This window comes from Manacus candei, unplaced genomic scaffold (assembly GCF_025592945.1).
Source record: "Manacus candei isolate 608988 ecotype Guabito, Panama unplaced genomic scaffold, ASM2559294v1 h1tg000015l, whole genome shotgun sequence".
Classification (NCBI taxonomy): Eukaryota; Metazoa; Chordata; class Aves; order Passeriformes; family Pipridae; genus Manacus; species Manacus candei.
Window position 1 is genome coordinate 10,094,557 of NW_026138063.1, and position 14,248 is coordinate 10,108,804.

Sequence of the window (14,248 nt, forward strand, 5' to 3'; positions counted from 1 at the left end):
GCTCTGAGTTTAAAAAAGCTCCACATATAACACCTTATGATAAAAAAGCTCTGGAGAATTAAGGTGTAGTTACTCAAAATCTGCCCCTTTGCTCCACTGCTCTCTGAACTGGGGCACAAACCTCTGCTGTCCCATGGCAGGTGGCACGGGGTGGTAATCCTTAGGAGAGGGAAAAATGGGGAGGGGAAGTCCTGTGTTAGGACCATGGCTTCTTCTATGATTTCAAATGTAGGAGACTGCTTCAAAACTTTTGTCACATCTTATGGATTTTGGAGTTTTTGAAATACGTTGGGTTTTTTATCCCATTTATACTAAAAGCAGTAGATGGCAGAACAGCTCATTTTTGCTACCAGAAAATTTAAGAAAAATTATCTTTTTAATGGGATCTTTTACAGAAAATGTGTGTTAATAGACTTTAGCTATAAACTGTAGCTATAAATGGACAATCTTAAAATTAAACATGGAATATACAGAGAAAGTACATTTTCTTACTTCTACAAGTTAAGAGAAAAAACCCCACAAAATTATTTTACTCTCAAAGCCTCCTCCCCTCTAAGGGTGGCTTCTTTCTGAAAACCATTCTTGAGCCACAGCATTCTGTACCTCCAGGGTTTGTCACTGGCACCTGATATCAAGCTGCAAATCAAACTACCACAATGATATTTCTCTTACACTTTCTAGAAGGGAGCCAAATCCAGTGTGAAATAACAACAGAAGCTGTGACAAGCCACAGATCCTGTTCAAATCCAGCAAATGAACTCAAAAAAAACCCCAAAACCAAAATATGAAATACTACTAGAACAGCTCCCAGTAACATTAAGCAATCCTGCTGAGAGCACCAAACTTATTACAATTCTGTAAGCTCTTAAAACCATCTCAACCGCAATCAATATTCATTAACTTAAAACTCAGAGAAGTTAAGATAGCTTCCAAAGGCAACCCAAATTATTCAGCCTTGATAATAATAATTCAACTCTGATTTTATCTTCATTCCACAGCCACTACTGCTACCACAGCTTTAATATGATACAGCCCCAAAACAAGAATATTTTTCTAAACTAACAGATTCAGAGAGCAACCATGGCACAAAAGGCAGCACTTTATTCCATTGCCTCAACAAGCAAACTGGAATATATTTTTATTTAACTGTGACACAACACATTTGATTCAGAAATTTCCAATGGATGTATCTAGAGCGTGACTTCACTCAGAGGAAAGTTGGAAGCACCAAATCACAAAGCGTAAACCTTCTCAAAGTTTGCCTGCTTTTCACTGCCCAGTGGGTAAAATTTCCAGTGAGGAAAATCCATCTTCCAACTAGAGTCAGTAGGAAAAACACTACATAACCAAAACTCAGTGCAGATCATCCCTGACAATACCTCTTCCAAGCACAGAGGGCTGTTGGAAGAGCTGGTCCTGCTCTGCCCCGTTTCCCCTTTGCACTCCAGTCACATCCCAATAAAAGCATTCACTTAGACGGATCAGGGAGCTACTAGCCCAGATAAAAATCAGTATTTAGTGGCTTGTTTGAAAGCTTAAATCATTACCCTCTGAGTCAAGATTGGGTAAAAGGAACTGGTGCCCTTCAGAGGCATTTCAGTTTACATTTATGTCACCTTGCAGAAGTGATCAGACTGCACCATAACAGGAATCAGAGGGTAACTCAAGACATGTGGCTTCTCTCTTTCCCAAACACAATTCCCAACACTCACAAATCCTTTTTACATGATAAGCTTATCAGAGAAAGAAAAAAAAAAGCTCTCTAGACCTTTATTATTCATATGAAACATTATTCATACACGGAGGAAAAGAGAGGAAAATACAGCACAGAGGACTAACCTCCTGGTGTAGGAAGATGTAACACACAGCAAAGCTTGTCACTCTGCCAAATGAAGATGCTGGCACCAAGCATCAGCTGTACTACTGCGTGTTTCTACCAGTATTCTTGCCTGCTTTCTCATGTGTGGTTACACATATGCACATAATTCCATAAGAAGCTTCTTGTTCTAAGTGAGAGATTGGTTGTTTTCCTTTACAACAACTTACCTACTCCTAAAACAGGCTTCCTGAACTTGTGCTTGCTCTGTCTCTTTCTCTCTTAATCTCAGCCTACCCTCACATACTTTGCTAGAAGCACTGACACTGGCCAGGTTAAGCTCCTGCACACAATGCAGCAGAGCTCTGAGCAGAGGAGTTGCAGGTCCCAAGAGCTGCCAGACACTGGGGCTCCTTAGGTGACACTGAAACCTTGCTCTCAGAAGAGGCAGGAGTCTCCTTCTTGCTTATCACATCTCCATAAAAATTACTATCCATATTCTGACATATTTCCACATCAACAGTCATTTAGACTTTAGCAAATCTTGACAGACAGGTAGGTCACACTTCACTTTCTCTTGTGCAGCAGTCTGACACACTTCTCCCACCCTCCCCTTCCTTAAAACAGTGGAAGAGTGGCTGTGAACTCATCCACAGATTTGTAATGAGGCAGTGAAGGGAACAGCAGCTGAACACCCTTCCAAATACTTAATTCCCTCCATTCCTGTTAGCACAGAGGACACAAAGAAGGTCTGAAGCTCTCAGTGCAAGATGCCAACCATTCTGCAATTCCTTCCTTTCCAGCCAAACTGAAAACATATGGGAGAGCTGTAAGTTAAGCACCACTGCCACACAAATAGCTTTCAAAGTCATAGAGGGATTGAAGTTTTTTAGCAAATGGGTAAAAAGCCAGACTGTGCAGGTAAATCAGGCAAGGTAAACACACAGAACTCTCCTGGGCACCCGCAAGAGCATTTGCACCACCCCACCCAAACTTGAAGTACTTCAGCATGTCAGACTGATGACTGGCAACTATTTATAAAAGGCTGTTTCCAAGACTCTGACATACTGCTCTTCATTCATGTGTTGCCTATAAATTTTCTCTGCGTTTCCCCCTCACTGATAAAGGAAACATTCTCCAGCAGCGAGGAAGTGCTGTGGATCCCACGTGAGCTGAGCAGTTACTGCAAAAATAACCTCTTGGATCCAAAACTTTCATACGAGACAGTCCTCAAGTAACCTTTTTGAAAAGTCCAAACTGACTCAACCTCCGAGGCACATAACAGATCTACAAATAAAGGCTGACCTGCATGGATTCAATTCCATGACAGTTCCTGTACTTGTAGAAAGCACAGAACCTTCCCAAATGAAAAATAATTAGGCCCAAAATAAATCAGGCACAATCATGTAGTAATTTCTTTTTAATCAGAGTATGGAATTATTGCCTTCAGGAAAGTCCATCATGAGGAAAAAGAGTAACTTCTGGAAAATAAAAATCCACAAAGATCTTTCTAATATTCCGTGAAAGTCTAATGCAACACAAAGCTGAAAATAACAAAGAAAATATATGGAACTCACACTAGAAGAAAGCCTAACTTTCTCTTTAATTCAATCTACAAAGAGTAAATCCTCAGGGTAAACCTACAGATTAAATTAACTCGAGAAGAAAAGTCATTTTAAGAACCCAGCTGGTCTCATACAGATCTCTACCTATAAAGTGTATGCAGGAAGTCATGTGAAAAAGTGAATGCAAGGTATTGGAAACTAAGTTCTATTTATTGAACTGATTTTTAAAGGCACATATTTCAAGTGTCATCAGCATCATTATTTTTAAAGGGCCCCACGTCACACACACACTTCAGTGCATATAAGCAGCACCTCAAAATGCAACACATCAGCCAGTCACATTTAAATTAACACATTATTATTCAGGAGATACTAATATGTACTATTTTAGGAATTTAAACAGGATGAGTGAAATCAACTTAGACGTGTCTAAGATCATCAGACAGTGATCAGAACAACTGTATGAGATTTAAAATGTGGAAGATACAGATAGGCACAAGCAGGTAAGGGAAAGCAATGTGAGGCAACTTTCATCAGAACTAAAAGTGGAGAGCTGGTATGCACTTCTTATGGAGTTCTCCACTATTTTTTACCACGTTTCAGGACAGAATAGACATTAAATACAAATCCCACTACTAGGCCCTCTCCCATTTCTAGGACATGCCTATTTGATGCTCAACCCTCTGAGCTCAAGCAGTCCAGCAGTAACCCCAAGGCAGGGGTCTGGATTTCAAAGGACTTTCTGCCACACACTACTAGTTTCCCCATCCCTGCAGGCACACCTTCTGCTACTATCACAGCCCCTAATAATCTTCCAGATTATCCTTACCACATCTCAGCATTTACCTTTGTTGCATTGTCCATTCTCTTTCTGTTGCACAAGTAGGAGCAGTTCAGGAAAATGTGCATCCTTTCAGTACATGTTTGTTCCAGAGACACAGAATGAGAAATTCAACCAACTGGCAAACTCAACCAAACAAAACAGTCCTGCTGCCCCAGGCAACAGCCACAGGAGATGAAGAATAAAATAATCTACAATAAATACATGAAAATCTCTTAAATGCACAAAGCAGAAAGTTGCATAGAGTGTTGAGACCTTTGGTTGACCTTTAAAGACATTAGATCCAGCCCTGATATATAAGATATAGGAATTCCAGTCTAACTGCATTAATACCAAAATGAAAAGTCAAACTGCTGATTTTACATAAAATCAACCTACAAGTGTTTTAAGGCAAGTGACGTTTTTATATCTAAGAAATATCCAAGGCTTAATTAGGATTCAGTCCATTACTCCATGAAGAGGAATAAGCAAAGAGAAAATTTTCTTCAACTGTTGTATGGCAGACTCCCACACAAACATCTGTAACATGGGAGTGAAAGCAGTGTTTTGATTGCTTCTCCTCATCCTGGTAAATGGGCAGGTATGAAACAGAAGGGATCTAATTTCCAGCTTGTTATTCAATACCACCATAGCAACATGCTGCTTTGGAAAAAAAGTAGGATATAGCAGGAAAAGGACTTTCAACTTATGTTGCATTAATAAAAAAAAAAAGCCAGAAACAGAGACTCCAGTTCCATTCTGTCTACCTTATCTTTAACTGTATAGACCAAAACTGGGGAAGAAAATTTGCCATATAGTCAGTTAGTTTGCAAATTAGGTCTGACAACACAGCTTAAGTAGCATTGTTAGAAAAAACAATACAGTGTGAAGCACATGCCATTCAGTGAACCAATAATTTCTGGAATCCTTAAAATCCCTGGAAAACTTTCAGTTAGATCCTGAAATGGCTAATTTAAAAGACTAACAGCTTTAGAAATGCTGAGAAAGAAGTCGGGTCAGGTTGGTGCCTTCAAGTAAGCTGCACTTTATACATGGAAAAAAAGAATGGTCATATGATAAAACTGCAGGTTCATATGTCTCTATGTATCCATACATTGTCTTTACATAATTTTTACAAAATTTTTTTGAATGTGGAATATAAACAATGTTTCCTATTATAAAAACACTGAACTGTAACATTACTGCAATTCTGCAATAAATCTTATCAGCACAGTCTTGCAATAAATGATATTGCCTCTTTATAGTAATTCTAATTATCATCAAAGTGTTTTCTCAAAAGGATACAAATAAAGTGAGAAGCCGAGGAGTCTGTCTGGCTTTGAGAGTCAGAGACAGGAACTTTTCCAATCTCGTCCTCAAATCCAACGTCCAAGAATCCTTGAAAAGAAAAACAAATAATGACAGTTGTTCACCAAATATGTACACTCTGCAGAAAGTACTGTTTGGATCACAGTAACCTTCCACTAGAAGGCAGCCAGCACTGGATTGAAAAGATTTCCCCTTCACTGTTACTAAAGTGAATGTGTTTGCTCACTACCCATAAAAGCCTAAAGAAGTTAGATGGGAGTTCAGGATTATTTCTAGACAAGAGTTCTTGAAGCACAATGTGGCTTTATTTCAAGTGCAAAACTATCACATAGTGTTGGTGCCTTGCAGGCACATGCAACAACTGCCCCGAAAGTAGAAGTACCTTTAAATACAAGCAACTTGAGAAAAAGATAAAAAATTAATATGAATTTAATATGAATTTTACATTTATTAAATAGAGTACAAAATGAATAATTTTGCAGTGCTCAGTTTTCATCATCTTTCACTCCTAACAAGATCTGGGAACTGTATATTTTGTCAATAACTGTTGCAAGCATCATGACATGACACTGGTGATCAGGGTACAACACTTCTAAAATAAGGATTTGGAGAAAAACAACTCATATACAAAAAACAGACCAACACCATTAACTGGAATGCTGTTCTCTGCCTGACGTAGTGTCTCATAGGCACAAGAAAATAACAGCTGAGGAAAAAAGCCAAAATACACCTAGGAATCCACCAAATACTCATTTCTTCTATTTCACACCTTCAGTGAAGCCAGTTTCTGCTTGAGGAAAAGCTAGCCAACAGATGAAAAAGCTCTATCTTCCAAAAAGTAACAGGAGCTTCCTAAATTTACTGCTGTATATGTTTATGTTGCAAGCTGTTCTCACAGCTCAGATTTGCCCTTATTTCACCACGCTGGAGAATGTACAGAATTTACTTGCTGCATTTACCAATTCAGTATCCAGACAGCAGTGTACCACAGCACACTGTATATTACCTAAGGAACCCTGTCTCCTACAGAGAGGAGTGTGTATTATTTTTCAAGATGTATTACACAAACTGACAGGAACTCCTACTATATAAAGCATCGGATGCCTGAGAAAAATATATGCCATCAGAACACTGCTTACTAGACTAGTGACTCACTGCTGCTCTTTCTCAAACATAAAACAATCTGTGTTTCAACACTCACATGGAATGAGTTGTACAATTCCCACAAGAAAATATGAGTGACTGTGGACTAAGAGCTCGGACACTGAGTTACTATGAATAAACCTGAGGATCTTGTCTCAGATAAGGCATTAAAAAAAAAAAGCTGCTAAGCATAATTAAAAAAGAGTAGGCATATCCCATCTCTGAGGTCAACCAGTCCATCTCATTATTTATAGCTAGTCCCAAAGGAAAATGGCAGTATATGCCTTTTTTGGTGATAAACTGGAGCTCCTCAACAGCTGGTACATCCAAAGTACCAGGGGCAAATATCACTTAATCTTTGATTTGATATCAAAAAGTGTGTGGCAATGGGGGCTGGAAGCACCTCCTTGCACCACAATAGTTGTCCACAGCTGCTTAGCCAGGCCAGCACAACTGCCCACGTGGTCAGATAGGGAAGGGTTCCCAGCAGATAACCCTCCCCACAGGGATTGCCACCAATACTTTGGAACATCAAGCCCCAGCTCTGAAAGTCATCTCCTAACCATCTGCCCAGAGAGTGGTCACTGTAAGGGTGTTTATTACCCCTTCATCAGCAGAGTAACTGTAGATCATCATCACACTGAAAGTGCACCTGGAAAGGAGATCTATTTTGAAATTCAAGCACACCAAACTTCTACACTCTCTTCTCACCTTGCACATGCAAGTCTAAGAACTCAACTCTGAAACATTCCTTCAAATGTAAAGGCTGAAACATATTCAACAAAAAAAATTAACTAGGAAAAATGCCTGTGGCAAGAGTCACCAACCCACAAAGCACAGCTATGCTCTTCCAGCACTTTTTTTGGGAGGTGGGGGGAAGAGTCTCAAAACACAGACAACACTGATTCGTTTTCTGTTTCAAGAGGATTACTTACTAAATCGACTTTCTCTTTTCCACATTAAATGAAACCACTTTGGTCTCCTTATGCCTAAATATCATGCTTTAAATGCAGTTATATATACACAGATAGTGGTCTTGGGCAACAACCTCAAAGCAAGTAAGTTGACTTGAACTACTACAGAGTCATTCCCAGAAGCATTCATATTTCAGGGATGAGGCAGCAATGCTAATTTATGGACACAAAGATGGCATACCACTCAAGACTCAAGCAAATATAAAATACATATTTAAGATGGCACTCTGTTATTGATAGCACTCTCACAACCCTTCCTCCATTAAATATATGTTTTTTTAGGATTGTACAGTTTCTGCTAAAAGGAACAATAAAGGTAAACACCAAACTAAACATTATTGAATATTTATCACCCCATGAGAAAAGTCATCATAAATACCATCTATGCAACACAGATACTTACCTGGAAAAGTTCTTTAAAAGAAGGGTGTACCATGGGGTTTGGAACAAAAGGCAAAGCATAGAAGGGAAGAAACTCTGTAGTCTGGCTCAGTGCAGCTCCTTTTGTTTCCAGGTATGCCTTAAAATGTGAAATCCTTTCCTCAAGTTTAGCTTTGTCCTAGGAAACAAAGTAGCATATTTAATTTAGAAAACTACCACTCTGAATGCACTGCAAAGCTGGAAAATACAAGCAGAGACCCAAGTATATTAATACCAAGTCTGATATTCCAAAACCCAACATTTATTTAACTAGAGAACATTATATCATGTTTTAACCAGTCATAAGAGAAAATTTCAAACAATGTTGTTGTTTCTGTCATGTAGGTCCAACAAAAGAAGAGACAGAAAATTAATTTTGAACATAAATCATTCCTGCTCACTTCAGGCTAGACTTCTAAAGCAAAATGCCATTTCCACACTCAGGCAAAGAGGAAACACCTACTAGACATGCTTTATATCAGTGATAAGTGAGAACCACAAAAATCCTGGTGCACAGCACCAGGAAGAGAAGCTGGCACACAGAACAGAAGTTCCTTAGAGGCTGGAAAACACACAAAAGGCATCCAAATACTCCTGTAGCAGCTGACAGGTGAAAGGCAGGAGCTATTAAGTCCCAGCTAATCTGGCTGAGTACAGGCTACTTAAATGTCTCTTCATCATAAAAGTCCCATGGAAGAGAGATTTTATTTTATTACAGCTTGGAATTATATTTTTCAATATGATATATTGAGCTGGTCAAGATTCAGCTTCCCCATTTCATCAGAAATTATTATATTTTAACTCACAGCTACAGTTCAAACTGGAAGCAAAGTCAGTGTTTTAAGAATCTTCTATGCTCTGCAATTACAGATGTGAAAGTATTGGCATGCTGGTATTTTCCAAGTTAAAATACTTCAGGAGCTCCAAGATACGGGCAGCTCCAACTTCCATCTCTGTACTTCACAATACAAAGGGTCTGGTTCAACTAAAATGCAGATTATGGCCCAAAACTGGATACATGCTCCGGGTGTTCTTAGAAACCATCCCATCCTCATTCACACTAAAGACAGATAAATGAAGCAAAACAAACAAAAGCAATTTGAGGTTTGAATTGTGACCCAAACTTACAGGCTTTCCCATAGTTTGTTTCAAGAGGAAGGTGGCAAAGTGTATGTGAAGATAGAACTCCAACTTCTGAGCAACGGGGTCATTGTCTCGCACTGAAGACGAAACGTGCTCCTCCCAGAGCTGGAAGAAAACTTTCTGCTCACCATTTTCAAATGCTGCAAGCAGATCTTCCTGCAAAGGGGAAAGGCATTCAGTGAAAAAACAAACACAGAAGAGCTACATTTGCACAGCAGTAATTTAGTGAATGAAGAATTCAAGTGCCATCTGAAAACCTCAAATTAAAGGTTTTATCCAAAAATCTATCACAGTTCAATGACTGCCTAAGTATTCTTTCACCATGTATTTTTAATATCTTTGAGAGCCTGAAGCAACCATGAATACAAGAGGTAAAGCCCAAATTTTCAAAAGTTCTGGGAACCCAGCTTTACTGTAAGGGAAAAATAAATGCTCAGAGTGTGTGAAAATCAGTCTTTTCAACCTATGGTAAGCTAAAAACTAAAAGTAGTGTGAATCAAAACTACTGTGCTCAAAAGGACTGGAGTTCTGAAAAAAAAAAACTAAACCCAAACTTGAGGGTTCCTGTACTGGAAGAAGACTGCTAGAAGACTTCTTCAAATAATCAAGAATCTGTTCAGACAGTTCAGATAATCTCACTACTGTAGTAACTCACAGGGTCGTTAGTGGCCTTTAACTGTCTTTAGCATTACTCAGTGTAAATGATGCATTACCTGAACAGGCAATGGATCTTTTGAGGAAACATCTGCTGCTTTAGGGAGTGGCTTCCCTTTTATTTTACATTCCTTTTTAAATACCTTCACTGTTTCTTCAAATTCTGCGAAATCCAAATACTACAAGACAAAAACATGCAGGAACAAAAATTTTTTTAGATGATTAATGCTTCAAAATAAATGATTAATCATTTTTTAGATGATTAATGCTTTAATGAATGACCCATGAAATGCCAAAGTTTCTGTATAGGAGGATCTATAAGTGCCAAAAACTGCACATTGACAAACCAGGAACCTTTTGGTAGGAAAATACTGACTCTAAACTTCCTCCTGCATCCTAGAGACAACCAAGTACATCCTCTCTGAAAGAATGATGCCCCTTGGTTTAGTCAGGAATTTCATTCTACCAAAGAAGAAAATTAAGTAAAATCCATTAGTGTTATATTCTGTTTGAAGAAACAAGTAAATTACTTCCTTGCAAACAATGTTCTTAGAGGGCACAGCAGTCAGACAGCTTGAGCTCTTAGCCAGAGCCCTCATGTGAAGCTGTACAAGCCAATGACCAACTCATCAGGCACTGTTCTTCTAGGGAAGAAATAAACAGCCCTGCCTCTTCCTCCCACAGTGTACAGTCAAAATATTAGACACAGCTTTCCCCTCCTCCCCTCATCTCTGGAGTCTTAGTCATTGGTTGCTGAGGGAAGACATCACATTTCGTTTTGCAAACTTGACCTGGATTCCCAACATTGCCACAGAGAACAAGAATTGCTTTCTTCACAATAAACATAAACAGTAGTATAGTAGTGATTATGAACTTAAACCTCTTTTCAGAACTGTTTTTAGAGACCCACAAAAAGATTTAAGCTGTGTATGACTTTGCCATATGGTTGACTCTTTTGGGAGGCTTTCAAGATACAGCCTGGTGACAGCTGGGCACAGTGGGACCTGACTGCCACTCCTGATCACCCCTCTGCAGCACCAGCACCTGTGGAATCTGCAACAGGATGGATCATACAGGGCAGAGGGATTCAGTTTGGTGTCCACTCGGGGCCCTAAGCAAGGCTACCAACACAGGGTCAATTAAAGGGATGAGGAAGCAACAAGCAGCAGAGATCACAGTTTGTGTCTTTGTTCTAATTCATAAACATCCCATTTTAGCCAATTTATCCAGAAGCACAGACTGCCATAGAGGTACCTGCCCTTCAACACTTGTCTCTCACTGTCTTTTTCACAGGATTCTTTCACACTTTATTCTGATTTCCTCTTATGGGCAATAGGGGTAGAGGAGTGCCTAGCTGGAAAATACTGCTTAGGCACTAAACCATGGAGATCAGTAGTCTCAGGACTTGTCTGGGCTTTGTCAGCTCTAGGGTTTTTATATGCTTCTGATTGTATACACACATGGAATAAGGTGGCAGCCAAGCAAGATTTTAAAGACCTCACCTTTACCGTAGGCTGGACCTGAGCCCCAAACTTGTCAGATGTAATCAACCTCATTATTCCCTTAATGACAGCCTCATTTCCAATGAACAATAGATAATTTTTGATTGATCTGCTGTTTGACTGCTGACATTTTACAGACATTGAGCCCTCTGAACCTATAGAGCATGACAGGAGTCAGTATGATTTCAGACTGTAGCAACACTTGGCCAGATAAAAACTCCAGAATGTAGACCACAGTTACAATGTCTGGCTATGAAATTCTGCCTTGCTTATTTCAACAGCAACAACAACAAAAGGAAAAGAAATAACGAGAGAAAACCAACCTCTCTCACCAGTCCAAGTAACTCAGCCTCGTACGCTAAAATGTCACCCATTGCTAAGCGTGACTGCTACGCCTCATCGCTGATAGAGCTGGAAAATGGTAAAGAACGGGAGTGTCAGTGGCAGCACAGGGCTCACACAGCACAGCTCGTCAGCCACCGCATCTCCAAACAGCACGAGGAGGAGACACACACACAGACACACCCACAGAAACACAGTTTACCTGCCACGTCTCACCTGCCCCCATCCCCTGTCTCCCACATCCCACCTGCCCTCGTCCCACCTATCCACATCCCCCCTCACCTGCCCACATCCCCCTTGCCCCCCTGCCCCACATCTCTCCTGTCCCAATCCCACTTGTCCCACATCTCCCCCGTCCCACTACCCCCTGCCTCAGTTCCACCTGTCCCACATTCCCACTGTCCCAGTCTCCCCTGTCCCAATCCCACCTCTTCCACTCCCCCTGTCCCAAACCACCCATGCCAGTTCGCCCTGCACCAATCCCCACCCCCGCTGTCCCAATGCCAATCCCATTCCCACTCCCCCCGTCCCAATCCCCATCCCCCGTGTCCCATTCCCCCCTCCCTCACCGTCCGTGTCTCCCCGGCAACCGCGGCCTCTCTCCGCGCCGCGCCCCCTCTCGCGCACGTGACCCCTCTCAGCCAATCGTAGCCCGGGAATGCGCGCATCACGTGACAAAGGAGGGTCCCGCCCCCCCGGGCGGCGCCCCCTGGCGGGCGGCGGTGCCGCTGACGCCTCGAGGAGGTTCCCGCTCTCCCGTGTAACTTCCACGGAGTTTGGGGGCAGCTTCATTTTTTAAAAAAAATTATTCGCGGCCTTAACAAATGCGTTTGGATCCCCTTCACACCTTGAGCAGGCCAGGAGCTTTCTAATTTGGAAATTTCGTTTGAAACCTCCCAGCTTAGGAGGCTCGTTTGAAAAAGATGCTGGGCAAGCGGGGCAGAGCTTTGCTGAGACCGAGCACGGCGTGAGGAGCCTGATCCATAGCCCTGGCACAGCCGAGATGAGGGATGCCAGGACCAGCCCCGTGGGTCCTTACCTCATGGAAGCCTTACCAGAGCAAACAGGAGGATTGGCCAAGCCAAGCCCCTTATCGAGGCTTTGTCCCTTCTTCAATTAACAGTGGTGTTAATGAACCTCTTGCCATTAATGCTGGGTTCCTAGAAAGTATTTGCTCGACACAGTGAAATGTTTTATGGCCAGCAACATCCTGCCCAGGGTTTCAGCATCACTTTGTGCAGCCTTGTTTTCCACACCCAGACACAGCACAGCACCATCCATCTCCCTTTATCCAGGCTCCTGAAGGCAACTGCCAAAACTGAACACAGAGATTTCCATCTGCCCCCACCACCCCACCCCGGATTTTGACGCCTGATGACCTCACAAGTCCCAAAAGCTAATCTCACCAGCCAGCTCAGAGACACTGCTCTCCACCAAGACCATTTCCCAGCCAAACCTTAACTTGCCAACACCAGCTTGGGTGCATGCAGTTCAGGGCACAGCTTTCCTTGGCTCATGATTCAAGGACAATCTTCTCCTTATGCAATCAAAAACAATATTTAAAAGACAGAAAAAAAAAAATCACCCTGGCACATTCTTGCCAGACCTAAAATTATCATCTTAAGAGGTGAAAAGTTTGGAAAGAGCGAGGTGATGGGAAGCAGAGCTATGACAGATGGTGGGTGGGCACCAGCGTTCCATTCATGACCCGTGGGAGTTACTTCACCACTGCTCCCTGGCCAGCTAGCACTGTGTTGGTATTTGTGAATAAAATACTGAGGCAGACTGCTGCTCTTTGGGATAGGAAAGGGAGAAGGAAGGAAGGTGTTAAATACCTTATGAAAGGCAGAAGCAGCCTTGACAAGCCTCTGCCCCCTCTCACCACCCATGTTTTGCTTCATCAAATTACAGTTGTCCTGGCAAGGGACAGAGTCATGGTTTGAGCCAGGGTTGTGCCAAATCACCCAGTTTCTTCTTACTTGCGTTCCATGTGATGAATGGAAAGGTGCCAGGAATGGGTGACTTCATCCATAACCTCTGTCTGTGCCAGAAGCCCCTGAAAACATCTCATTTCCCAACTCAGCTTGCTTTGAAGATGTTCTCAGCTAAAGAAATCCTTCTGGGAAAGGAGCTTTTCCAGGAAATCAGGAGAAATGTCACCATTTTTCTTCAGGCTCCCCCCTTCTGCAGCACTTCCAGGAAGCATAGGGAAAGGCCTAGAAAGTGCTGGAAGAAAACTGAGCAAAAGCTGGCAGGAATCGCTAGGAAGCACATCAAACTGTTCAGAAAGGACCTTGGAATTGCATTCCATAATCCCTACAAAATTCTCTGCAATTCCTAGAAAGAACAAGGATATTCCTGGAAAGCACAAAGAAATTCCCAGAAATTAATGGAAAATTCTTAGAATCTGGTGTGAATTTCTAGAAAGCCCTCTGAAAATCCCACAGAAAGTCCATTGAAATTTCTGGAAAGCAGATTTCAGGGTTTATATACTGAATACCAAAGTTTTATATCTACAAACAAGCACAAAATTTATATAT

General features: G+C 41.5%; 1 protein-coding gene across 7 annotated transcripts in view; it reads right to left on the minus strand.

Moving 5' to 3' along the window:
• Positions 1-12,345, minus strand: part of ARMC9 (armadillo repeat containing 9) — a 66,561-nt gene extending 54,216 nt beyond the window's left edge. For 2 of the 7 annotated variants that reach the window (XM_051781642.1, XM_051781639.1), the window contains exons 1-6: positions 11,690-11,960; positions 9,924-10,043; positions 9,196-9,366; positions 8,051-8,206; positions 5,507-5,599; positions 4,228-4,252 (exon numbers count right to left, since the gene is read on the minus strand). In XM_051781642.1, coding sequence (XP_051637602.1) covers positions 4,228-4,252; positions 5,507-5,599; positions 8,051-8,206; positions 9,196-9,366; positions 9,924-10,043; positions 11,690-11,740 — 616 coding nt within the window. In that variant the 5' untranslated portion in view covers positions 11,741-11,960. Of the gene's footprint in view, positions 1-4,227; positions 4,253-5,506; positions 5,600-8,050; positions 8,207-9,195; positions 9,367-9,923; positions 10,044-11,689; positions 11,968-12,277 lie in introns of those variants that run through there. The other 5 variants (XM_051781636.1, XM_051781638.1, XM_051781641.1 and 2 more) reach the window with 5 other exon arrangements.
• Between the last annotated feature and the right edge of the window lie 1,903 nt (positions 12,346-14,248).